At 36.2% G+C, this 26,553-nt stretch overlaps 2 protein-coding genes across 4 annotated transcripts in view; one reads left to right on the top strand and one right to left on the bottom strand.

Annotated features, from left to right (window-relative positions):
- Positions 1-200: 200 nt before the first annotated feature.
- LOC112017470 (uncharacterized) lies at positions 201-1,106 on the top strand. The gene has a single exon (XM_024049921.2). The coding sequence runs from the start codon at positions 201-203 to the stop codon at positions 1,104-1,106; it is 906 nt and encodes a 301-aa protein (XP_023905689.2).
- Positions 1,107-2,346: 1,240 nt separating this feature from the next.
- Positions 2,347-26,553, bottom strand: part of LOC112017480 (uncharacterized) — a 34,043-nt gene continuing 9,836 nt past the window's right edge. For 2 of the 3 annotated variants that reach the window (XM_024049930.2, XM_065765222.1), the window contains 14 exons: positions 25,886-25,955; positions 23,826-23,907; positions 23,430-23,494; positions 20,069-21,079; positions 19,843-19,905; positions 19,717-19,763; positions 19,075-19,120; positions 18,881-18,960; positions 18,645-18,758; positions 16,713-16,794; positions 8,769-8,894; positions 7,548-7,628; positions 2,960-3,085; positions 2,347-2,719 (listed from right to left, as the gene is read on the bottom strand). In XM_024049930.2, coding sequence (XP_023905698.2) covers positions 2,648-2,719; positions 2,960-3,085; positions 7,548-7,628; positions 8,769-8,894; positions 16,713-16,794; positions 18,645-18,758; positions 18,881-18,960; positions 19,075-19,120; positions 19,717-19,763; positions 19,843-19,905; positions 20,069-21,079; positions 23,430-23,494; positions 23,826-23,907; positions 25,886-25,955 — 2,065 coding nt within the window. In that variant the 3' untranslated portion in view covers positions 2,347-2,647. The remainder of the gene's footprint in view (positions 2,720-2,959; positions 3,086-7,547; positions 7,629-8,768; positions 8,895-16,712; positions 16,795-18,644; positions 18,759-18,880; positions 18,961-19,074; positions 19,121-19,716; positions 19,764-19,842; positions 19,906-20,068; positions 21,080-23,429; positions 23,495-23,825; positions 23,908-25,885; positions 25,956-26,553) is intronic. The other variant, XM_065765221.1, reaches the window with a different exon arrangement.

Genomic DNA, 26,553 nt, shown 5'->3' with positions numbered 1-26,553 from the left:
AGCTCAAAGTGCTAGGAGGGTTTCTCTACGTGAGAAGGCTGGAGGCTTCCAACCTTCTGGGCAGTAGAATTACATTGTCTCCTCTACGAGAAGGAAATCTTGTTCCCTCCAGTAGCAAGCAAGACTATTTGTAGGGCTTGGTGGTTTTTTTTTTTTTTTTTTTTTTCAAGGGGTTAGGGAAACAGTTGAGTGTGTAAGAGATGGAAGATATCAATCGAGAATGGAATAAACTTACGTTATCTGAGAGAGAAGAAAAAGATATTGATCATTTAGGCAAACAGAAAACAGAACGAGAATATATCTTGGCAGCCAAATTCTTGAGTAGAAGAGTGCTGAATATTGAAAATGTGTCAAGAGCTTTCAGGCCACTATGGAGAACACGAAAGGGTTTTCGGATAAGAAAAGCAGGAGAGCATAAACTGCTTTTTGTATTTGACTCCGAGAATGATGCAGAGAATGTGGTAATGTGTGAACCATGGAGCTTCGACAACCATTTGGTCCTGTTTCAGCGCTATGATGATGATATACCACTCAATAATCTGAAGTTCAACACAGCAACATTCTGGGTTCAGATTCATAACTTGCCAGTGCGTTATATGAACTATGAGGTAGCAGAGAGAATTGGAGAAACTCTAGGTACAGTGGTTAAATTGGAAGACAAGACAAAGATGGAGGGGGGAAGTTTCATGAGAGTAAGAGTGGTCATTGACATCTCACAACCGTTGTGCAGATGTAGAAAAATCATACTGAGTGAAGGCAGTGTTTGGTGGGTACCTTTGAAGTATGAAAGATTACGCAGTATCTGTCATTGGTGTGGTCTTGTTTCCCATGAGAATAAAGATTGTGAGCTTTGGATCAAAAGCAAAGGAACATTGACTGTAGACAAACAGCAATTTGGCCCGTGGATTTGTGCACCTCAATTCAATCCTTCAAGGAAAACTTTCGTGGAGGTCCGAGGCTATTATGACGAAATTGAGGAGAACAAAGAGATGAAACAGCTGATTACTAATGGAGATGGGGTTGACGTGGTGGCTCCGGCAGCAGTAAGGGGGATGCAGATGCAGCAGGGATTGTGGTGGCAGCGGCTGGCTCTAATGTTCCAGTGATGGAAAACACGGAAATATCGGGTCTCACCAATCAATTTCAAAAATTGTCGGCTAATTTGGAGGAAACGGATACAGCAATATCGGGAGAATTTATTGTGGCGGATTCAAAGGCTGGGTTTTCAAATTTGAATTCAGTGGGAGTGGATATCCAACGTGTTGCTGCTGAGGATGGAAAGGAGATAAATAAAGGTGGTTTTCAACTAGGATGGTGGAATATTGAAACCAAAAATGCAACTGACTCTCTCCGAATTGCTGGGAAAGGCAAGTCAATCACTAAGCAGAATAATTATAACAAAAGGCACAGGGTCACCTGGACACCATGCACCAAAAATTAAACAGACACCAAGGTGACAAATTGCAGACGGCCGAATAAAAGCTTTTGGAAGAGAATCTCTAAATGAGAGAGTGAGTTTGGAAGAGGTTCAAAATTGTTTTTTTTTAAGAATCAGAGAAAGAACTTTTCTTTTCCTCCCCTTTTTTTGGATAAATGAGTCTGGCAGTGTTGCTTCATGCTTGTATTCAAGTACCGATTGTAATTTGGTTTAGTTACATCTTCTACCATTTGATTTTAATCATGTATTGTTCGGTTTTAATCATCTTGTAGTGTAAGCAAAACCTATTATCAGTAAGTTACAAACACGGCCAGTGAGAATCACCATGCTATACATCAGTTACTCTCATGAGAAAGTCACATTCCATATATTCCAAACTTAGATCATCTTCAACATTCTCAGACAGCTTACTGCTGAATTTCTAAACGACTTTGGGATGACAGCTTGCAAGAATTTTACTGCAACATTAAGTGATCCAACTCTTGTGAGAGAAATGCTATATCTATAACATTTTCACAACACTTTCATAACAAATTTTAAGTGGCAAATTGTTATCGGCGGTTACTGGTGCGCTAAAAAGTAATTTTAGTAATAGGTTCAAATTAAAACAAATAATAACTTATCACTTATGATTTGTTATGAAAGTGTTGTGAAAATATTGTGGATATAACACTTCTCCTCTTATAAAGGGACTTTTAAATGCTCATCTGTAGGCAGTACAGCCAATATGAATCATCTTGTGACCTGTTCCTCAAGGCATCCAAAAAAAAAAATTGTTCATCTGTGCCTAGATCCAGCCAAGATGACTATGGTTGAGATTTTTACTCTTTTAAAAGCAACCATTTTGGATTTGAATCTACTTTCTTCTGTTGTGCCCACAAATGTCTACTTCGAGAAAGACACGATCATTTAAAGTAAGACCAACCCGATGTATTGGTATTATTTAGGGGAAATGTCTAGAGTACATAATTTAATACACACAGTGCACACACGTTCCAAAACCAAGTGAAGTCACGAGTCACGATCAGTTTTTGGGCAGTGTGTGTACTGCAAATGTGTATAATAGACACTAACTGATTCAATATAACTCTTATTGGATTGACTTTCTATTTCAGGCACAAATTGCCTGATAACATCTAAATTATACATTCAAACTGATGGAAGGTACATGTACAACTTTGCTGCCAGCCTTGAGTTATCACAACCTTCTTAGCTAATTGATAAGCTATCTTGTTGATTGGATCGCGAACTCCCAACTGGTTGGTAATTCGATCTTACATACTGAAGGAGAAAAAGAAAAAGAAATTCAAGCCATTTAAAACTCGGTAACAAACAATGATGCATAAACTAAAAACTAGAGAAGGCACAAACAACTTGAAGAAATATGATCTATTAATCTAATGAATCAACAATTTCCCAACAGCACTGATCAGCTTTGCTTTAATTGCCTTTGCAACCGTGAAGATAACTATAAAAAGAAGTACATATAAAACCTATGATTATTCATATAAATGAACATACCTCTAGCAATGAGATGTAATAAAAATCTTCCATATGCTGCATAAGAGCACTCCCATCTCTAATCGAACGGAATATATTTATTTCAGTCTGTAAAATCTTTTCAATAAGTTCTTTCTCACCCTTCATCTGTACAAAAGGTTTCCCAATCAGAATTGAGTTCAGAAATCAAAATGGTACATCTNGCGTCTTCTTTCTACTTCCAACATATATTGCTATATGCGATTTGGGTACACCAAGTTTAGAAGCCTTTACCCAGTGTGTCTTAGCCACCATTGGAGCTTTGCTGTGATGTTGTTTTGCAACTTGCATAGAGAACAATGAGAAGTAGCAGTTTCAAATTTGGATTGTGATGAGTTTTTAAAATTGCAGTTTCGGAAAGGTTCGACTGTATTTCATTTCCAAAACGCCAAATTTGACATTTTTGAAAACGCAATCGCTAAAAAATGGCAATGCCAAATGATAGGAATTTTGCGTTTTGATTCAAAAATGTGCGTTTGCGTGGTGCAAACGCTTATCCAAATGGGCTCTAACTCACTGTTGTGAACGGGATAAATTACTGAATGTAAAATGGTTGTGGAGATATGCTATGAAAAGGACTGCCTTGTGGAGAAGGCTGATAGAAACAAAATATGGTAGCATGTTTTTGGGGGGGGGGGGGGTTGTCTTGTAGCGTGCAGGGGCCTTACAGGGTTGGTTTAGGAATTACATCAGAAAGGGGTGGGATGACTTTTATCCTTTATCATCTTTAAGGTGGGGGATGGTTCTTGTTTTAAGTTTTGGTGTAATCCATGGTGTGAGGGGCTTCCCTTGAAAAATATCTTCCTAGACCTTTACAATATTGCTAGTAACAAGGATGCTTCAGTGGCTGAGTTGTTGTCCTCGGAGGCAAACTACCATTGGAATATCCGATTTACTTGACCGGTTCAAGTTTGGGAGCTGAAGTCAGTCGTATCATTTATGGACCTTATTTAGAAGGAATGGGGTGGATAAAATTTGTTGGAAACTCTCTACTAGGGGTGTTATTGATGTTCATTCTTATTATAGGGCCTTATAACCTCCAAATCCAGATTCTTTTCCATGGAAACTGTTGTGGAAGTGCTCCAAAGGTTAGTTTCTTTATTTGGACAGCGGCATTGGGGAAAATTTTAACCATTGATAATTTAAGGAGGCGAAAAGTGGTGGTGGTGAATTGGTGTTGTATGTGCAAGAGGAATGGGGAGACTACTGACCATTTACTCCTACGCTGTCCAGTATCTCAAGAGTTGTGGAATATGGTGTGTTCACTATTTGGGGTTCATTGGGTCATGCTGTGTAGTGTCGTGGAACTTTTGGCATGTTCAAACAAGTTCAACAGACTCAGATCGGTGCTTTGGAGAATGATCCCTCATTGTCTTATGTGAGTCATTTGGAGGAAGGAATATACGTACTTTTGACGGGAATGAAAGATCGATTCATGAGTTGAAGCTTCTCTTTTTTTAGACTTTGTTTGATTGGGTAAATGCTATGGGTGTTTTACTTTTATCTATTTACTTGATATGCTTGATTTTTGTACTTTCATTGTTACTTAGTTTTTTTCCCCTGTTGCTTCTAGCACACAGCCGATGTGCTTTTTTCCCTCTGTATTTTCTCTTATTTTTCAATGAAGTTATTACTTATCAAAAAAAAAAAAAATTGTTACTATCAAAAAAGAAAAAGAAAGTGGTGTGATTGCTACCCTATCATTAAACAAACTTTGCTTCTAATCGAGTGCTATAATCATGTTAATAAACAAATTTTGTCTATGATCTGTATACAATTTGAGGACTACCTTGGGTAGTGTCCTTTCATCCTCATATCTGGATTTTTTTTTTTTTGGGGGGGGTGGGGAATAAATCCTCATATCTGGAGTTTATAAATCTTTTGAATATCATATCCTAACTTTTAAGGAGTGGTTAAATAATGCACACATTGTGTAATTGAACGCTCTCCTCTTGTGAATAAAAATATATATATATATTTTATCAAAAAAGATGTGTTTCTAGTTTCTACATTTTGACTTGCGGAATCAGAAATAGTGATTCAAAAGTTTAATGCTAATGTGACTCAGGTTTGGGTCACATTAATCAACTGCAAAGAGTGTCTAAAATTGATGCCTAATTAATGAATATGACAATTTGATCTTTGTATTAAAAGACTTATTATTGGGTACTTGAAGGGAGAGTTTTCTTGCAGTTTTTATTTTAATTTTTTATTTTTATCCCCCCCCCCCCCCCCCCCAAAAAAATGCTACCATATTTTGTTTCTATCACCCTTATCCACAAAGTCCATAGCCAACCCGAGTACATTGGGGATGTACTGTGAGGGCTCACACCACTTTGTACTCATTCTTGAAAAAGATTACAATTCCACTCTATATGCTTAGTCCACTCATGAAACACAGGATTAGAAGCAATATGAACAATTGCTTGGTTGTCTCAATACATAGTCATCGCCAACTACACATCAAACCTTAATTTGTTAGGAAGGTGTATAATCCACACAAGTTCACTTGACATATGGCCCTATACTCGGCCTTTGTACTAGATTGGGATACAACACCTTGTTTCTTATTTTCCCAACCTTGTTTCTTATTTTCCCAAGTGATCAAGTTTACCCCTAGAAAATTACAATACCCAGTAGTACATCTTCTATCTGAAGGTGATCATGCCTCATCTAAACATGTAAAAGCTTCAACTCATAAGTGACCAATGTGAGTGAAGTCCCACATTGGATAAGAATGACAAGAGGGAGTGGTTAATATAACATAGTTGGGACCAAACTCATAGGCTTAAGTCTTTTAGGTTAGGTGGTGTCCCCATTTATTATATTAACTATTCAAGGAGACTCCCAAAGGTGTTATCTCTCCAATAGATGCCTTCATATACTAACTCAGAAGTAACTGCAAAAGTTATATCTAGAAAAATAATGATAAGATGGTTCAACTTGGCATCCAGGTGATGTTATCCCCCAGAACTAGACAATCCACAAATAGTTTGACAATAGGATCCATAAGAGTGTCTACCGGTTTAGAGCTTAACAAGTTTGATTCTTCCAAAACATTTTCTTTGCAGCAAACTAATTCCTTCTTTAAATCAAGTTACCTAAAATACCCAAGAAATAAATAAATAAATAAATAAATAAATAATTCCTAGATCCTTCATTTGAAATGAGTTTTGAAGGAATTCCTAGAACGAGTTTTGAAGGAATTCCTATTCATCAATTTCCTTCTTAATGTCATCCCCAGTAATAATTACATCATCAACATAACTATTAACAAGATCTTCCCTTTCTAAGAGGTAAAAGAGAGAGCAGAGTATTCAAATTGACACAATGTAGCCCAAATTCGACTACTGCTTTACTGAAATTGTCATATGAAGTCCAGGGAGATTGCCTAAGGCCATAAATGGCTTTATGAACCCTACACACCTTACTAATCTCCTCCTAAGCAAAAAACCCTAGTGATTGTTCCAAATAGTCTCCATTCCTGAGGAAGAATATTGTCACCTAGTGTCTATGCAATCGAATTCCACCGCATCATCTTCCTTGGTTAATTAATTGTGGAACACACTTCCAATACAGCTCACATACATGCATATTATTTATATAAGGTTAATATGTTAATTACATTGATATTTCATTTTTGCCCCAAACACAAATACATACACATAACAAGAATTATAAAACTGCATTGTAACTTAATGTTGTCTTTGGGCAATAGTCCTTCCTTACCTTTTGTGATATCATTTTTTAAATTAAAATTAGGTATTAGTAGTTTTCTACTTTTCGCTTTTTCATTTTTCATTTTTTAGTGCTCCTGTACTTTCCATGTTTGGCTGATTCACCGGTTCAAACACTGGCTCAACCAATTTTATCACAAAAAATAATAATTAAATATATAACACAATAAGATAATATAGTACAATTTACACACTAATTAACTATGTATTAAATAATTTAAACCTTACATTTAGATTCAAAAAATACAAGATTTATGGAGTATTTCAGGGAGAAAAGGTTTAAAATGTGAATTTTATTCTTTTTTAAAAATTTACTGAATTGATAAAATTTCACTGGATATCGCAGTTCATTAGCTGACTCAATCTGGTTAAACCAGTCAATCAGATTGAGTCCGATTCAACTGTCAAGAGTAGTTTATAGAGGTTAAACCAGACTAGAAATGAGAACAATTCACGGTTTAGCCAGTTGAACTGACCAATATACTCTGTTTGTGAACCATTTTTTCCCCTAGCTGCAGCTAATGGATGTCATGGTGATGTCAATAAATATATCATGGTGATGCAAGTTGATACATTAATGATACTGTTTTTTTCTTTTTTTCTCTTTCTTTTCTGTATTGATAATACTGTCAGTAATTTATAAATTTTACATTAGTGTTTACAAATATATAGGCAAATATCATGATATGTTAGTATATATGTATTGCAAATTCAAAACTTTAATGTGCACATACCCTATATACCAAATTTAATATATTAATAGATATAAAAAGAATAGGCATTCAAACATGATAATTACAAAGAAAGAAGAAAATGAATAAGTAGAAACGTACAAATTCAATGACAAGAACATCTGGTGTGGACTCCCCAAGCACATCACCTCGGTAACCATCTCCTGAAAGCTCCATATTTTCCTGGGATAGCATGTACTAGACTAATTAACTTATCATTCAGCTATGAAACTAATTTTTATATAATGCGAAACTAATTTTCAGCATTGATACTGCCAAGTACACAAGTTGGTAAAAAGTGCATTTACTATACTAAAAGAATTACAGTTGCTGACCACATAAAATCGGGATATGCTTTTGATTTTTTATGTTTTTCTCGAGAAAATAGCTTTAAGTGGTCATGGTTTGGGCTTGAAAGTTAACTATATACTCATTGGAGAGAAAAAAAAAAAGGGAGAGGGGGCTTAATTAAATAAATCAAAAATTATATAATCAATCATAATGGTGCTAAATGAGTAAAGAAATGCTTTACCACTGAAAACAGAATAACCCAATAAGCTATAACAGGGGTAGAAAATGAATTTTTTAATTTCAAAGAGGCAAAAACATAAAGAACCTGAAACAACACTAGAGCTGTTAGCAGGATAAGTAAGCTAAACAAATTTACTGAAGTTAAAATTTTCCAATCTAGCAACATGGCAGCTCTCTGAAGGTGTTCTAAGCTCTAACCATATGGAAAAAAATGTAATGTAAAGATATTGATTCTTTATGGTTCCTTAATTTCTTCATAATTAATGTCTCTAATGTATGGATGAGGTCATTAGAAAGAAAAGCAAGCAGGAAATGCCAAATCCACAACATCCATATACAAGGCCATTTAAGTTATATTCTCAAAATGACGGTTACATATAATGTTGCTAATGCTCCTCTGGAATCAAATCAATGTTTCAACCTTGCAAGTCACAATCTAGTGAGGGCACCATTTAATCCATTCCATCCATAAGAATAAAGTTAAATATATACAGTGCATGCCAAAAAATATTTATGAAGATAACAAATTATAGAGCTTGTCATATGATCTATATGTTATGAGCTTGGGGATTCACTTCTAGTGATTCCATTCCGTTTGTTTATAGATTCTCTTTTCTCTTGTACATAATTTCTTTTTCTTCATTATTTGTATATATTTTTATTGCCTACTTCACTCTTTTTGTATATAGTAGTCCTTTCTCAATAAAAAATTTCTTACTTATAAAAAAGTATATATATTAAATTTTGAGAAGGGAAAAAAAGGACCAGGACATGACCAAACAAACTACGCACCAAGGCATCTCTTAGATCTCCAGCTGCCAGATAAATAGGTTGAGCTACATGGCAATAACCCATCAGGCGAGGGACGGTTGGTATAATATCTCTGTGGTTTACAACTCGCCAGCTATCTTTAACTTTCTGCAATGTAAGTATCGAAGGTTGTGTAAGCTTTCCCAAACATGCAATCAGGACATGATATAAGAGAAGCAGATGCATGAAGAATTAACAGTAAAATCATGTGTAAGTGAGTCTCTTAAGCCATTTTACTAGTCAACTCAGTGGTTAAGTTTGCCCATCGTATCATTAACCAGAACTTAAGGGTTCTGGATCCAGACAGCTTCTGATAATGTAAATGAATGACTCCTTTGTCCAGAACATAATAAGTCGCAGCAATGTGCAAGAAAATACTAAGATTTCGAACCTGAGATCTGGACATAACTCCAATAGTCAGATTCTTGAAACCCTAGAAAAACTGTGAAGTAAAAGGGAATGATAAGGCAAGAAGGAAATGGAAGAAGGGTTAAAAATGTGAGAAGAGAATGAAATGAGAAATAGACATGATAAAGATCAACCAATATTTTTAATAGTATGTTACATAAGATAAGATCAGCAGCATAAGTGAAAAGAGGAAGAGAAAATGACGCAGGACAGAAGCCTGAATGGGCTCTAGTATCAATTTTGATGTAGGATCTTAGGAGTTCAACACTAAATTAGATTTCTTGATAAGATCTTGAGGGGTTCTTGAATATAGTGATGTTTAAGGGTTTGAGTAGGTTTAGGTGAATAAAAGTTGGGTTATGAATATTTTTATAGTTTAATGGAGTGAGAATAAAGAAGGATGAACACTAGGCAATCAGACCTAGGTTTTCCTCAGCAATTACACTTTGGAAGGAGAAGGAAATCACACCCTCAAAGCTTCAAATAAACCGATGGAGTTTTACTCAAATCAATCTCACTATCAATCATATTGACTTCAAAAAAGCCTTTATCAAGGACATAATAAATTCTTTCCTAGAAGGACTAGAACTAGAAATAAGCTATTTCTTGAAAGACTACAATTACTAATAACATTTTAAAAAAATAAAATTTTAAAACTACTTAAGAACTTCTAAACCAAATGGGAAAGGACTCAAACACAAAATAACAAATTTCTAACCTAAAGAAACTTAATATTAAAACTCAATAATAACTAAAGTAGATTACAAAAGATGCCAAGAAAGCCTTGCATTAAAACTAGACCATAATTCTTGAATATTTTTTATTTAATCTTGTTTTCCTCAAGTTCTTTACTATCTGCATAATTTTTTTTTTAAAAAAAAGAGCTCTAGGAAAATGGGAAAATTCCCAAGAACCTTGACCCTAACTTAACCTCCCACATACCTAATTACTAATAAAGGAGGCTTTTCCCAGTTGTCTAGGTGGGGGTCCCCCCAATCCCTTCAAAGATTCAAACCAAGCCTAGTAATCAAACCCTTTATTAAGATTTTCTGCCTCCGGCAAGCAGAGGCGCTTCGGGTTTAGTAGCAAGTAATTAGGTATGAGTAAAGCAAATACATCCTAGTAGGCGCACTCCATATAGAGCAAGCAAGTCTTGGAGATGAGAAGCCTGCGTAAGGACCTCAATTCTCATTAGGAGGTCAAACCAAGGACCTATGGAAGTAGGGGGCTAGCCCCATCCTGCCAAACTCAACAAAAATACCAAAGAAATTAGAAAGGTATGCAAGTTCTTTTTTTTTTTTTTTTTATAAGTAAGAATGTTAAATATACGAACGGCTACTCTATGCATGAATAACATAGAGCAAACCCAGAAATACAAAAAGAAGAAAACAAAGAAAAAAGCATAAAAGAAAATCAATCAACAATTAATTACAAAAGAGAAAGAGAGCTAAGAAAAGAAGGGAGAAAATCACTACACGTGAGTCCCCATGCCCGAGACTAATCAAAAAGAGTCCCACTAAAATAAGCAAACATCTAATCACCAGAACTATCCAAATCCTCAAAAGTTCGCCGATTCCCTCCTCCAAATACACCATAGATGCACAACAGAACTAAGTTCCACATCTAAGACGAATGCTTCCCCAACCAATTCTACCAGCCAAAAAGCAAATCTGGGATCGATCTAGTATAACCCAAGACAAACCAAAATTTATGAAGACAAAGCTCCATAACCGATAAGTCATCTCACAATAAAAAAATAAGTGGTCTACCGTCTCTCCACAATGTAGGCACATAATGCACCAGTCCACAAAATCCAATCTCTTCAATCTCAAGTAATCACCCGTTAGGATCTTATTCCAAGCTACACACCAAACAAAAAAGAAACTGCCTAGGGGCCTTAACTTTCCATATACCTTTCCAAAGAAAGACAATTGGGGAGAATCCCGCAATTTGTTATAATACGACCGAATGTCAAAGTCCCCATTAGGCTTTAACTCCATCTCATCCGGTCTCCAACATCCATTGGAGGAGTATTAGGTCCCAATATACGAAGAAAATGCAACCCTTCATCCATCTCCCAATCATTAAATTCTCGAATAAAGCGAACATCCCAAATTCTTCTATCCTCCGCCCCCTGTCTTGACAAAGAAGCTTTTACAAATATCTCCTTATCAATGGCCAAACCATATAGCCTTGGGAAAGCCAATTGGAAAGATTGATCCCCATTCCACCTATCCTGCCAAAATCTCACTCTATTCCCCAACCTAGCAACAAACTGCAATTTTTGCTAAAATCCTCCCATCCCATGCAAGTATCTCTCCACAATCCACACCCATGAACTCCCCTACCTAGCTTTGAGGTCCATCCTCCCCATTCCTCCCCATATTTTGAAGTTACCACCCTCCTCCATAACTAATTCTCTTCCTTCCCAAACTGCCACAACCATTTCCCCAATAAAGCCTTACTGAAAGTAGTAAGTTTCCTTATCCCAAGCCACCGTTGGCTATATAGGTGCACAAACTTCATCCCATCCTACCAGATGAGTCTTGCTATCACCCCACAGAAAGTCCATTTGCAACTTCTCAATTTTATTAGCCACATAAGTAAGAATGGTGAATAGCGATAGAAAATAGGTAGGAAGACTAGGTAACATACTCTTGAGAAACATCAATCGACCCCCCTTAGATAAATACAACTTCTTCCACCCGACTAATTTCTACTCAATTTTTTCCAAAATAGGATTCCAAATTGAAGGGTAGTTATACGAAGCCCCCAACGACATGCCAAGATAAGACATAGGCAATGTTCCAACTCTGCAGCCCAAAATTTCAGCCAAGGCATGCACATCATCAACCTCCCCTATTGGAACCATTTCACTTTTGTGCACATTGACCTTCAAACCTGTTACCGCCTGGAAACTAAGTAACAACAACCGAATATGAAGAATTTGCTCCACATCTGCATCACAAAAAGGATAGTATCGTCTCCAAACAATAAATGTGAGACACATTCCCCATCACACCTCCAACCCTCAACATTAAAACCACGGATTAGGCCAGCTCCCTCCACTCTTCTCAACATCCTATTGAACACCTCCATCATAATCAAAAACAGCATAGGAAGCGGATCCCCTTGTCTTAAACCCCTTGAACTACCAAAAAAATCATTTGGAGACCCATTAATCAAAACAGAGAACGAAACTATGGAAAAACAAGTACGGATCCACTTACACCACTTAACTCCAAAGCCCATTCTATTCAACAAATCCAGCAAAGCCTCCCAATTCACATGATCATAGGCTTTCTCAATATTAAGTTTTCATATAACTCCAGGAACCCTACTCTTCCCTTGGCTATCCACAAACTCATTTGCAATAAGAACCGAGTCAAGGATTTGTCTACCACCCACAAAGCTACTCTGAGTCTCAGAGATCAACTGATCTAAAACCACTCTCAAACGATTTGCCAAAACCTTAGCCAAAATTTTATACACACTCCCCACCAAGCTGATAGGCTAGAAATCTCTAATATTAGAGGCGTCATTCTTCTTAAGAATTAAGGCAATGAAGGTAGCATTAAGGGATTTTTCAAACTTAAAATGTTGAAAAAACTCTTCAAAGACCGCTACAACGTCTTTCTCCATTACTTTCCAACAATGATGATAAAACGTCATAGTAAACCCATCTGGACCTGAAGCTTTGTCCCCTTCAAAGTCACTTACGACTTGAAATATCTCCTCCCTCTCAAACTTCCTTTCAAGCCAAACCCTCTCCATATCCCCAATACAATCAAATTCCAAACCCTCCACAAAAGGTCTCCACCCCTCAGACTCCTTGTACAAATTTTTATAAAACTGTACTACCTGATTAACTACCTCGGGTTCCTCCTCAAAAACCACCCCATCCACTTTCAAAGTCCTCAGATGATTATACCTTCTATGAGAGTTAGCCATTTTGTGGCATAACATCCTAGATTTTTGTCTCCAGGAAATTTCTTCCAAGGAAAGAATATGCTCCACCTAGGATCTCAAATTTGCCCTATGACATTTCTCCCCATCAGTGAGACCAAACTCCCCTTCCTTAGCGTCTAATTTTTTTAACTCCAATAATTGTTTCTTTTGACGCTCTACATTACCAAACTCTCGGCGATTGCATTGCACAATGTCCTCTTTCATAGCCTTTAATTTTTTGGCAAGCACGAAACTAGGTGTACCTACAAAAGAATGCCAATTCCACCAAGATTGAACTCTATCCACAAACCTCTCCGTCTTCAACCACATATTTTCAAATCTGAACGGACTTTTCCCCCTTAACATTCCCCCTGCCTCCAAGAGAATTGGACTGTGATCTGAGATAGGACGGGGTAAAATCCTCTGAATAACATCTGGAAAATGTTCCTCCCAATCTGGAGTAACCAAAGCTCTATCAATCCTAGACATCGCTGATTGATCAGTACCATTTGACCATGTATAGCTACCTCCTTCCAAAAGCAAATCAATCAAGTTCAGATCCTCAATAAATTCAGAGAATTTTTCCATAGCTAGGGTCAAACGTGTCTCACCCCTACGCTTACTAGGAAAGCGAACAATATTAAAATTCCCAAAGCAACACCATGGTACCCTCCAATACTGCTGGATACCCACCAACTCATCCCATATATGACCCCTTTCGTTATTCTCATTTGAGCCATAAACCCCTAAGCAAGCCCATATAAAACCGTCCCCCACCCCTTGCCACTTTACCAATATTGAGAAAGTACCAACCATAACCTCCACCTTATCCAAAACCTTCTTATCCCACATAATCAAAATACCACCAGTAGTCCGATCAGCCTCCAAAACAACCCAATCCATGTATGGACAGCTCCACAAACTACAAACCAGCTGTCTATCCATGCTAGCAATTTTCGTCTCTTGTAAACAAACAACATCACACTTCCACTCCCGCAACAAATTCTTCACCACAAGTCATTTCCAAGGATCATTTAAACCTCTCAACATTCCACGAAATCATTTTTATCTTCATAAACACAAAAATATCCCCATCTACTGACACCAGCACAAGATCCACCCTCTATCTCCCATCATAATTTACCGAAGAGATCAAGTTTCGCAGCTCTCTACGTCCCTTGTTTTTGGACTTAGCCACTTTTTGGCTACCCATTACTTTCCTGCGTAACACATTAGCTGCCTCCATCTCAGCTTCTAGCCTTTGTAAGAGAGCAATGCACAACTTCTCATGTCAAGTCATTGACAACCTAACCAATTTACTGAAACCGAGAATTCTGTGTTTCACCCACCCAGAATTATCTAACTTCGCCTCAATACTCAATACCTCAGTGACCTCCTCCAACTCTGCCGAAATTGTCGACTCACTCGGAGCAATAATCTGCAAAGGTAAACAGTCTGACAATTCTATTTCACCAAAACCCACAAGAATATCAGCTACATCCTCCACAAGCATGTCCTCCCTAGAAAGGCTCAAGAATTCCTTGCTAGAAAAGGAGTTAACCTCCTAACCTGATGCTCCAAAACCCACTGAACCAGCTCGCAAAAACTCCAAAAAAAGATCGGGAAAAGATAGTCCAATCAATCTCGGCACAAATTCGAGAGTGACCGACCTTGTATCTTCAGAAACCAACCCACCTGACAACATATTGGAGCCCAAAATCCTGTTCCGGTCAGAGCTAAACCTGAAAACCATCACCTGAAAATACTCAGTGCATCCCGACACTCCTACCAGCGAAGCACTCCATGGATGAGAAACCAAACCTCCATCTGCATCGGTCTGGAGAGCCCCTACCGGCGAAGCCACTTGCGACTGAGAAACCGAGAGGCTCCCTTCAATCTCGCTCCTCAACATCGTCACTAAACAATTTGGAAGGACCGTGGTATTCTCTCCAGACCCGTCAGAAATAGATGTGGAAGAGAATGGGCCTGAATAAGTGTTGGAGCATTCCCCAGCCTCTGAGATTCCTGGGCTTGTGGTCATCGGGTTTGAATTACGAACACAATGGGCTTCTAACTGTTTTGGGTCCAAACCGATATCCATCTTCTCCTTATGTTCTGTGGAAGCCCGTATTACCCATTTAAAAGAACTCTTTCCACCTTTGGATTTATCCCAAGAAACCCGTCGCTTCCCATTTTCAGCCACCTCCACAATTAATCCTTTCCCAATCCAACATGAATCCCTCAAATCACTCCCCTTTCCAATTTCAGTTTTATTTGAATTCAAACTGAACCTTAATGGAGATCTTTTTTTATATTGCACCGGTAATTTCTCTCCTGAATTAATACCCAAATTAATGCTCCTCTCTCTCCCCTCCCCTCACAGCTGTTGTACCAGGCTGACTCACCGAACCATCCATCACCTGATTCCGAGATTGTTTCGAAGACACTGCCGTCGTTTCCTTTGTCCTATTCTGCTGTTTCTCCACCATCGCCTCATCTATAATATTCTTGCCCAAATCCTTGGAATTGTGGAACGATTGAATGCCACCTTTTGCCTGCACTGGACCCTTCACTATCTCGACAAAAGACCGTGATGGGTGAAGCACTGAGTTGTGCTTCTATGCCTGAGGGATAAACTTTGCATGGCCTGAATCACCAAAAGCATATTGATTGGGTTCTAACATCTTCCTCAATTCTAGTCCAAAATCCTTCCAACCATGTTTTTCTTTTCCTTCAGGGATTATGACAGACCTCCGGAGCCCGCCAACTTTGAGTTCAAACACTAACAGGAACTGACCAAAAGAGTTTGATCCCCATTGCAAGGTGTAAGCAGTATCGCCTTCCCTAAGCGTGAAAAATTGTTTGGGATTTACCCCAACCACCGTGTGTTCTATATTTTTCATCAACCATAATGCCGCGGTTTTGCCCATAAACACAGATTTCATGAAGTATTTGCCCCATTCAAAAATACGTAACGCAAAGAAATTTCCTCCTTGCTCCACCACCAACTGAAAAAGCTTCGATTCAATGAAAAAACTACATATCCCTCCCATACTGATCAAAAAGAAAAAGATAAAGAAGAAACAATATCTGACTAATCTGAGGTAGTCGGGCCTCTCTCTAAGAAACAATATCTGACTTCATGGAACCTCAACAAACTAGTCAAGGTCAACCACATGTATTCTTTTCCATCATTCTATCCTATTAGAAGTTGTTAAGACACGGGGCAGGGATTAAACCTGTTTGAAGGTTTAGATTACTTATATTAAGGTTTTGTAAGTTTCTCATATAGCTAAATTGTTGACTTTTGCAGCAGCAGACATGTTATTGAATTTATTTTGAAATTATATTAAGGTCATCCCTTAGAACTGAAATTTGGGTTTCTTTGCTGATTATTACAGCCTTGAAATCAGGCTTGCTTTTCTTTCATTTCCGCCCTAGCTAATATGCAAAATTCTATCAAATAAGAAAGAATTATGAGTAACAATTGAAGATAATAAGTACAGATTTTTTTTTTTTTTTTTTTTTGCTAGGTAGATAATAAGGATAATAAGTACAGTTTTTTATTACCTCATTATAATATTCTGCAAATTTTTTGTTACCAACTCTAGGAGATCCAAAGTTATACATAGTCACCGAGATTGCCCCATGCCTGGTACACACAAAAGAAGATGTTTTTATGATAAGCTCCACGCCAATGGTCTTAAACACATTATAAAAGAAAAAGTAAAATGAATCAAATTTCTAAGGTTACTAGGGTGTAGTAAGTTCTATCAACATTTTTGTTTGTAGAAAATAATAATTTTATTGACAACAGGTATCTTCCAAGAAAAAAGTTACCATGAGCACCAACAAGTCCAACACTAACCTTCCACCCAAATGATACAACCACAACTCACTCAAGTAACACCCAGTGAACCCCAAACATCCACAACTATATCATAAAATAAATCTAATTAGATTTCTATAGTTACTAAATATTATTTCAGAAAAACCTGAAAAGTCAACAGATCCAATTTTCTAATATACCACCAATGGCATTTATTGGGACAAGTCCACAGATAACCACCATATTTTGAAGAACTTAATATTATCAACTTCCTAGAAGGCAAACTAAATTTCTTGAAAACATAGACATAGATCTTTATTTCCCCTATCTCTAGTAAGCTTCTGTGCATTTTCCTACATATTTTAAGCTATGATGACACTATGCTCCCACATGTCACTTGCAAGAATTCGTGATAAGCTTTACAATCCATGACAACTTGTAAGTCATGCTTCCAAATTTTGTAAATCATGAGGAAAAGAATCATGAAGTGTGTTCCACTTTCCATTAAAATCTTCAGGTAAATTACAAATAACCACCCTAATATCACCCAAGTTGAAATGTTCCCCCCTGAAGTTTAAAACCGACCAATCACATCACAATGTTGCTCAATATTCCAAATAGCCCCATACTGTTCCACTTGCAACAAATAACAGTAGGAGTAATATATTGGTGGACCATGGAAAGTTTGCAAGACATGTTAAATTAGCAAAATATTTAGATGTTTAACAAGCATACCAGAGTGCTAAGGTCATTGAAATCAAGCAAGGAAAGAGCTCAAACAGGGTGCTGGTTGTAAGGTGTCCTGTTTGAGCCCTTCCTTCCTGAATACAACAGCCTTAGCATGCTGGCATGATTGCAAAACATTCCAAATATCTTGCTAGTTTAACACATCTTGCACACTGTCCAACCCACCAACACACCATGCCATTTTTTGCTCCTCATTATCATCTTCCTTTGCAAAAATAACTCATAGTATAAACAATGAGTCACAAACATTACTGTCCTCATTCTGAATTTAAATTCCTAGAAAATAAAACATCAACTTACAAAAAATTATGCAAAGATAACTATAAATACACACATGCAAACACTGGTTTTCAATATAGATAGAAGCCAAAAATTATCATTGTTATACTCAAAAAAATACTTTTCCCCTCCACATCCATGTATCATGTCATCCTTTCTGCCTTCTATAATATTGTAAATGATTAGTGCCCACCATTTTATGTTGAATAGTGATGCCATGTATCCTATGTTGTTACATAGACATGCACTATAGGTATATGTGCAATTTACACAAGTGTGCACAAGATTATAGGACAAATTATGTCAAGCTCTGGCAGGTTACCGTCATTATATTCTTAAATTCTTCTCATCATCCCAACCAACTAAACCTCTAAAACTAAGAAGATATAGAAACTAGATGCTTCACAATTGGTTTTTTTTTTTAAATAATAATAATACTAATAAAAAGAATAAAAATTTAAAAAAACAGGGCTAACATGTGAAGGTTGGATTGACCTCAAGGAAACATCAAAACTCTCCAAAAGCATTGTATAGTAAATCTTTCCTACCCAAAATTTTGCATGTAAAGACACGCACATGCATATTTAAAGTAATGTACTGAAGAATGAAAAAGAATGACTTCATAAGTAGAAAGATAAAGAACCCACATAGATAACTGACTAGAGGAAAGCTCAAGAGCAAGAAGGGTAGCCAATGCACCACCTAAACTATGACCAGTCACATACACATGCCATTTGAATGGTGGCTCAGCAAGATCATCTCTGTCAAAAAAAACAAAATTTCACTTCTATTTTGTCAACTAACAAAATCAAACATATTTCTCATGCAACATTAAGATGTTAGCTCCACGCTTAGAATAAAGTTGAACAAATGAACAACTTACATATAACCAATTGCAAGTTTGATGAGAGAGATAATCCTTGTCCTGACAGAATCATATGCACTTAGAAAACCACTGTGAACCTGAAATAATTACTGCACCATTACTGATACTACATTAAACAAATACTGTTTAACACTTCACACATCTCATGAATACTCTTAAACACAATTCAATCTACCATTTCATTTACATACTTGAACTTCTTGCTTGAAATCTCCACCTATCCTTTCAGGATTAAGCCTGTATATGATATATATAAGAATCAGAACTAGAACGAAAATATAATGTGTAACACTTAATGGAACCACCTCAAAATTATGAAGATGTTACATAAAGCAATAAGAATCCCCAGGGCTAGGTTAACATTATCCACAACTTTTTTTTTTACAAGTATTATTATCCAGGACATATTAGAAAATAAAAGCATCTAATTTTTTTTTTTAAAATCTTAAATGTGATGTGACACCAAACAGATAATTCTAGTAAGAATGATCACAATGAACTGCTGCCCAAAATTTAGGAGTGTATTAGATAACAGGTTGCAAAAGCCATAATAAAATTACTTCCTTGCTTTCTGATTAGCTGGAAGGTCATTTATGAAATTAAAATGTTTTTTGATCTAAATATAACAAAGCATTATTCAGCAAATGACAAATCAATACTGCAATCTAGCTGCACATGGGCAATCTCTCCATTGAAATCCACATCCACCAAATCAGTAAGTGTGCTGTTTTTGACAAATGCAGCTAAACTAGACTTAATGGCAGAAGGTCTTAAAAGGATTAAAAATTTAAAAATCACTAAAAAATTCGTAGCTTGGATAGATATTATATTACCCAGCAGGAACTAGCATTAGATCAGTTATCAAGTCCTTCCATTGTGTCTGAAAAGATAAATGTATCAACAATTTGAACTGAAGCCAAATAACCCAACTGCACTGAGAACAACGAGATATAACCTACTTGTTCCGTTCCTCTAAAAGCAACAACTAATCTTCTCCTTGCTATATCGCGCCAAATTGCAACCTGCAGCACCCCATAATTTAGTGATTTACAGAATAAAATTCCCAAAATCAAATTATGACATTTCTCCACTTATATGGTTAAGAAACACATTCCATTCCATTCCATTGAACTCAGAGAAATATAACAAGGAAAATGATTTCCTGGCTGAGGAATAAAAGCTCACCTGTGTGTCAGTGGATGCATTATCTAAGAAACATATTTTCTCAAATTCAGATTTAATAAAAGTAGAATGACCCAGTGAAGAGGCAAGCATCGCCCAGGCTTCAATGGCACTTTCTGCAGTTGAGAACAGTGCTTTCATCTCCTCAGCTCTCTTTTTATCCAATGCTAAGCCATTCTCTGAGCTGACAAGTTTCTCACTTGGGGAATATCCTAAAACATTATCATCTTCCAGTTTGGTAGAAGCCTGTTCTTTTGTTTCATCCTTTCCTACAAAATTTCCATCCTTTTGTTGAGAAAATGTTGCATTCAGAAGCATTAATGCTCCTAAAACAGAATCAGTTTGCCCCATTATATCCTGTGTTATTTTTTTAATATCTGGCATTGAAGACTTATTTGAGCTAATGCCCGAGCCACTCATTTTATCAATTTCACCATCCAAACTTTCTGGAGTTGCAAGCCCTGATTCAACATAACCTGCCTCTGCAATTTTTTGTGACTGTGAGCCAATTCTATTTAATAAGTCAAATCCATCCCACTTTAATTGCTCAGGAACAGAGAGCCCAAGTTTCTGAACAACATTTTGACTGATGACATCAGTCAAATTCTTCCAGAAAATTTTATCTGATTGCTCCGAGTTACCAACTGGTTCTAATGGTTCAAAGGGAAGCCCATTCTCCATACCACCATTATCGACATGAAAATCCTCTATTTCTCTCTCTTTGTCGCAGCCTGTGTCACTAGAAGAGGCTTCCAGGTCTTCATCCATTGGTGAAGGCATGTCCGTATCATACTTGTCATCATTTGGAAACTGACCCTTCCAAAGATTTGCATCATTGAATGCCTTTAGCTGCCCAAAAGCACACTTTACAAACTGACGCGCTTGCACAGACTCTGTGCCCACAACCATTTTCAGAGCAGACTCAAAACCATTTTTCCGAAGAAATTCCATAACAAAGGGGACCCTCCACCATTTTTTGTCTTCTTCAATTTCATCAAAACTTTTGTACTTAACCTGAAACCTCACCACTAGAAAGAATTAGCCATAGACTTATTAAAGAAAATACTAGTTCATGTTGATAAATAAAGCCTGCAGGATTACAAATAAAAAAACAGCACATGAAGCCTTAAGAGTAACATCAATGAATTAGATCTTCATACCAGCTTGAAGTTATGGTACCTAAAAAAAGTGAGATTTTAGAGCTTGAAAAGAAGTTCCAAAATCTAATCACATTGCTCTTGAAACTCACAGTAATTTTCTACCTATACGGATAAAGGAGAAAAAATACACCCAAACTATAGAAACTTTACTCTTTTCCCCTCTAAAAATCTAAGAAGAAGCTGCATGGATTCCAATCTCCACATAATGAGACACTTGTGAATTTTATAATTCAAAAACAGAGATAAAAGAAAGAACGTGATAGGAACAAGACCCAATTTTATAATTAAAAAAAAAGTACTCCATAAGTTTGTTCTTAGAGGATCCACAACTTTTTTTTTTTTGAATAAGTAATAAAATTTATATAAGAAAGTAAAAGAATAGATACAGGGGATTTGTTTACTATATCCTCTCTCAATTTAAGAATCAAATAGCAATGAAATCCAAGAAATATCAAATGTATATTGCCCAAAGTACATAGCCAATCAAACAATGAACGTAGAAAATAGCTTTAAGCAATTTTCCATTCAGCTATTTCCTTTCAGCTCTATGTCATGAAAAGTACAGTTATTTCCCTCCCTCCAAATTGCCAAGGTAATAAAAATAGGAATAGCCTCCTAAGTCATGACAACTAAATCTCCTTTTCAACTGCAAAACAGTTCGAGCAGAATCCAAGGCATCACCTAAAGACCTCAATAAAAGACAAAGCTAAAGACTACAGTTCTTTTTTTCTTTTCTTTTTTTCTTTTTTTATTATATGGTAATAAGAGTTTTATTGATAGGAAAAGTACAATGTGTTTGCGATGGAAAACTCACTGTTCTTGAAACAAATACAATCAAATCAAATGGAAAATCTACAATTCTCTTGCCGTGACAACATATAAGAGGAGTTGATCTACCATTTCGCCACAAATCATATCAATGCAACATCTATCCTCAATTATTTTCTCCATTTTCTCATATTATCAATTGTTAAAATCTTGCTCTCAAGCAATTGCCAATCCAAAAAATGTGACTTCCCTAGGTAATTTTGCACCCCAGATATTCCCCCAAGGAAATTTGACCACTAAAAGTCCTCTAAGACCATCATAGAATGAACAACCCTCAAGTTTCCTTTCTTAAAAGGTCTCCAACATTTTTTTTTTATAAGGCCTCCAAGATATTATATTTTCACCATCACTTGATGAGAGATTAGATTACAATAAATAAATGAATAAAAAGTATCAACAGCCTCTAATTCCTAATTTTGCTAGGATCTCACATATCTAAAATTCCAATAATGAACATTTTCACCAAACATTCCTAATTACAATGGAACTAAACCATCTTATTCATAGAGATTAAGAATTAGTCCAGAAATTTATTCTTCAATGCAGCATCACAACACCCAATATCATGCCAAAACTGAACCCTACCAACATCCTGTTTTGAAACAAAGAACCAAGAAAATATTTCCCATTGCTCCAATTACTCTTTCATAAACTCATACCATACTGTCCTCTCACCTCTTACTGAAGACTCCATTCCCTAGAAGATTAAGCTATTGGGAATGATGCATTTAATCAATTAACCATTATTCCAACACTCCTCCTCACATGTTGGCCCTGAATTCCCCTTAATAAGTGAGGCCCAACACATGGAATTTTTAACTTTTTAAATGGGAGGTTGAGTGGAGACAAGGTTCGATTTAGGACCACCTTCTCTAATATCATAATAAATTACTACCTGTCCCAAAAGCTTACGTTGTTGAGAATCTACTTAAGATTGGTGAATTTAATTATTTAACTATTATTCCAACACTACTAAAACGGGAATATTAAGAGACAAAATAAGTAGGGATGCTGGACAAAGTGCTTCAAATCAGCATTAGTCTCCCACCTTTTGAATAATTCAATATTTTCCAACATGCTAATCTCTTCTCCACCTTTACAATAGTAGCATTCCACACACTTTGTCCCTAAATCAATGACCCCAAAGGTAAACCCAAGCAAGCTACAGGTACTGTACCTACCTCACACCACAACACCTCTACCAGTTCCAATCATCCAATGACTGAAACAACTTGTAAGATGTGAACAAGCTTGATGCAGGTTAAATCAGGAGCAAACCAAATTATCAGGACTATTGAACATTTTTGGTTTATAAGAACATTTTCAGCAGTTATTTTCACCTACAGCTGATTTTCTTGTGTACCATGGAAACTTACCTCTAGCTGTACTTTTCCACCACCACCAATTCCTTCCAAATCCACCATTACTTCATGCAAATTTCCTAGCAAATGACATGTTTGTTATTAGATTGTATTGAAAAAAAAATTGCAGCCCTGCATCCGAGTAATCTGCTAAACATTGGTAAGCTTGTCATTAGAGAAATCAAGTAGTTTAGTTCCTGCAAAATTTTAACCCTAACAAAAAAGGAAAAAAGAAATTATAGATATATATTAAATCTATTGACGGTCCAAGTTCCCAGGGCAAAGGAACACAATACATTCACTAAATATTTGGATGCACAAACCCAATCTAAATTAGTTAAGACAGTTGGACAACATGCTATTATACTAATTCTAACATCAAACACCATGCAATTTGTTTTAGATTCTCACCATCACAGAGACAATCCAGACTAATGCCTGCGTTACCCATGCGCTTATGTGGGGTTACAAGGTTTGCATCCCAAGCTGCTACCTAAAGTTTAACACCAGAAGTTAGAAACGAGAGGTAAAGTTGTTAAGCAACTATACAAATAACTCTTTCACCACATCAAAGTCTAAACTATAATTCACTATTCATAAAACACATTGATATTGTTTCTGTGCATGCGATTAACGTATTTATAAGGTGATAATCATTAGTACTACAATAACAAGAATTACAAGATGTAGAATTGCAGAATTTTTATTAATTAGATACAGCTACTAACAGGCTTTTTTTTTGGAGGGGGGGGGGGGGGGTGGGAGGGCGGGAGTGAGGGGGGACAAGATAGAGATTCTCTTCACCCAATTAATGTGTAGGAGACAGCTACCTAATAAGATTAACTGCATCAAAATTTATACCATTGCTGTCTCCCCAAAATTCTAATTATATAGCCTTCTGCCTCTCATACTTTGCAATTCCAGTTTTCTTTTTTGATTGGTAAGTTACACACACCCCATTATTACAGTCTCCATTCTTGATATTATGTAACATAGGAGATCAAGATGTATTAACAGGCATTATAAGTCTACACTCAAAAGGTGACTGGAGATATGTTTATGGATTAGTAGTCTACAATTTTCAGGAATGGTTACCCTATTTAAGCTTTATTCATTTTTTGTGAACAATATACACATACTATGGCAACAACAATGTTGAAGACACCTACACTCTGGTGTTTTCATACACACTCCAGCATTTTTTAAACCTCTAGAAACTCAACCTGAGCCAATCAACAAAACAGCCTGATAAAAAAATGATAAACAGATCATGGAAAAAGAAGGGGGAAAAAACTAAGATAGTAGAAAACGGTAGTCCTACTCTAATACCATGTTAGAGGAGTATTTAGAAGAGAATTAAAGGAGGAGCTGAAAATCTGATTTAGTCCTCACCCACTATATTCCATATATGTTCGAGAGTTGGTTCCAAGGAATAGAGATTATTCTTGATAATGACAACTAGTGATGAACACACCTCATCAGTGACACCTCACCACTAGGACATTCTAGACTCTTCTAGACGAGAACAAAACATTTCTTCTTACAAGGCCATATAATCGATTCACACTTGATTTGGTTTCCCCATTTTGCAATAGATGCTATCAATCCTACATTCCCCTAGCTACCTGTGCTACAATCATAGCTTCATTCATTCATTGAACCTTTGGATAACCATTAGCTTAAGGTCAATCACCACACCACCTCTATCATGCATAAGACATTACATTACGTGAGAGTGCATGGTCAACACACACCTAAAGTGCCTACGTTCCACTTGCAACCAATTCAATGCAATGGTACCACTAAAACAATATTAGCTCTTTATCAATTCCAAAAGACATTCCTTGCATCCCTCTGAAGTTATACATGATTTTAAACAACACAATTTAACAGCATCAAATAGAAGACTTGATCACCTCAAATTAAAGATGATGGTACAAATAGGATATTTTCATTAAGCACAAACAGGAATTGTATTAAAAAGTTCTATTATTAGGCTACACATATTAAGAAATGCTGAAACAATCTATTATTTCATAACTGTGATGTTAGTATGTTACAATGTCTCTTTTTGTAAGGACTGTATTTGCAGAGTTACTTCCTATATGATTCATTTCCATTATTTAGTCATCGTTTTTTGACTTGAACAACTATCCATTTTTAAGACAACAGCCAAAAAATGAGTAAGCCAATCTTCTTTGAAGATTTTGTTAATGTACAATTCATTTCAATAATTCTATCTTGCTATTTCAGACAACAGCTTAAAAGAAAGGAGCACTGTCAGTTCTTATATTGTATCAACATATGATTCATTCCTCTAATACTCTCCTTTTTTGTTCTTCAAGACAACAGCTAAAAAAGAAATGGAAAATATAAGAAAAAAGAAGAATGAAATGGTGCAACTTCAAATATGTACGGCGCTCTTTATATTGGAAAATAAAATTTATAAATTAGAAAGAATGCATATAAACCTGGAGAAGTTTGGTTGGAGGCTGCTTGATATTAAAGGTAAATTCCTCATTCCATGTCGGCTCTTTTGTCCTATAATCAGGTAATTGTACATAAAATAAAAAACCAACATAAACTTCCAACTTTTCTACATCCATGAATTATGGTAGTTATGTAAATTACTTATTTGAATTCTATTATAAATCTACTTTATTCACATATATTTTATGTTAATTAATTAATTAGTTTACATATATTTTATGTTAATTTTAGGTTAAAAAGTAAATAAAAATATCTAAAACTAATATCAAAACAATGGGATCATATATTTGCAAGATTAATTATTTAATTCTTTTGGCTTCCAAGCTAACATTATTGTTAACTAGGAATAAACAATAAAGTTCAAGACTACAACACTTCGGCCTCACAGGCCCAAGGATAACAAGCCCACATCCACTTCATGACGCTGGGCAAACCAAAATAAAATTAAATAACAGGAAAATAAAGAATAGGAACCTAGGAGTTTGCACTTAGGCTTGCTTGTAGTCAGCATCTAGGCTTGCTTGGAGTCAACACCAAGCGAGAAAAACCACTAGGAGTCAACACCTACTATTGGCTAGAGTCAGTACTAAGCCAAAAATCAAAAGAAACTTTTCCTTTATCAAAATCATCTCTAAATAATCTCCAAAAT

This window comes from Quercus suber, unplaced genomic scaffold (assembly GCF_002906115.3).
Source record: "Quercus suber isolate HL8 unplaced genomic scaffold, Cork oak 2.0 scaffold_23, whole genome shotgun sequence".
NCBI classification, from domain to species: domain Eukaryota; kingdom Viridiplantae; phylum Streptophyta; class Magnoliopsida; order Fagales; family Fagaceae; genus Quercus; species Quercus suber.
This window is presented reverse-complemented; position numbering and strand designations above follow the sequence as displayed.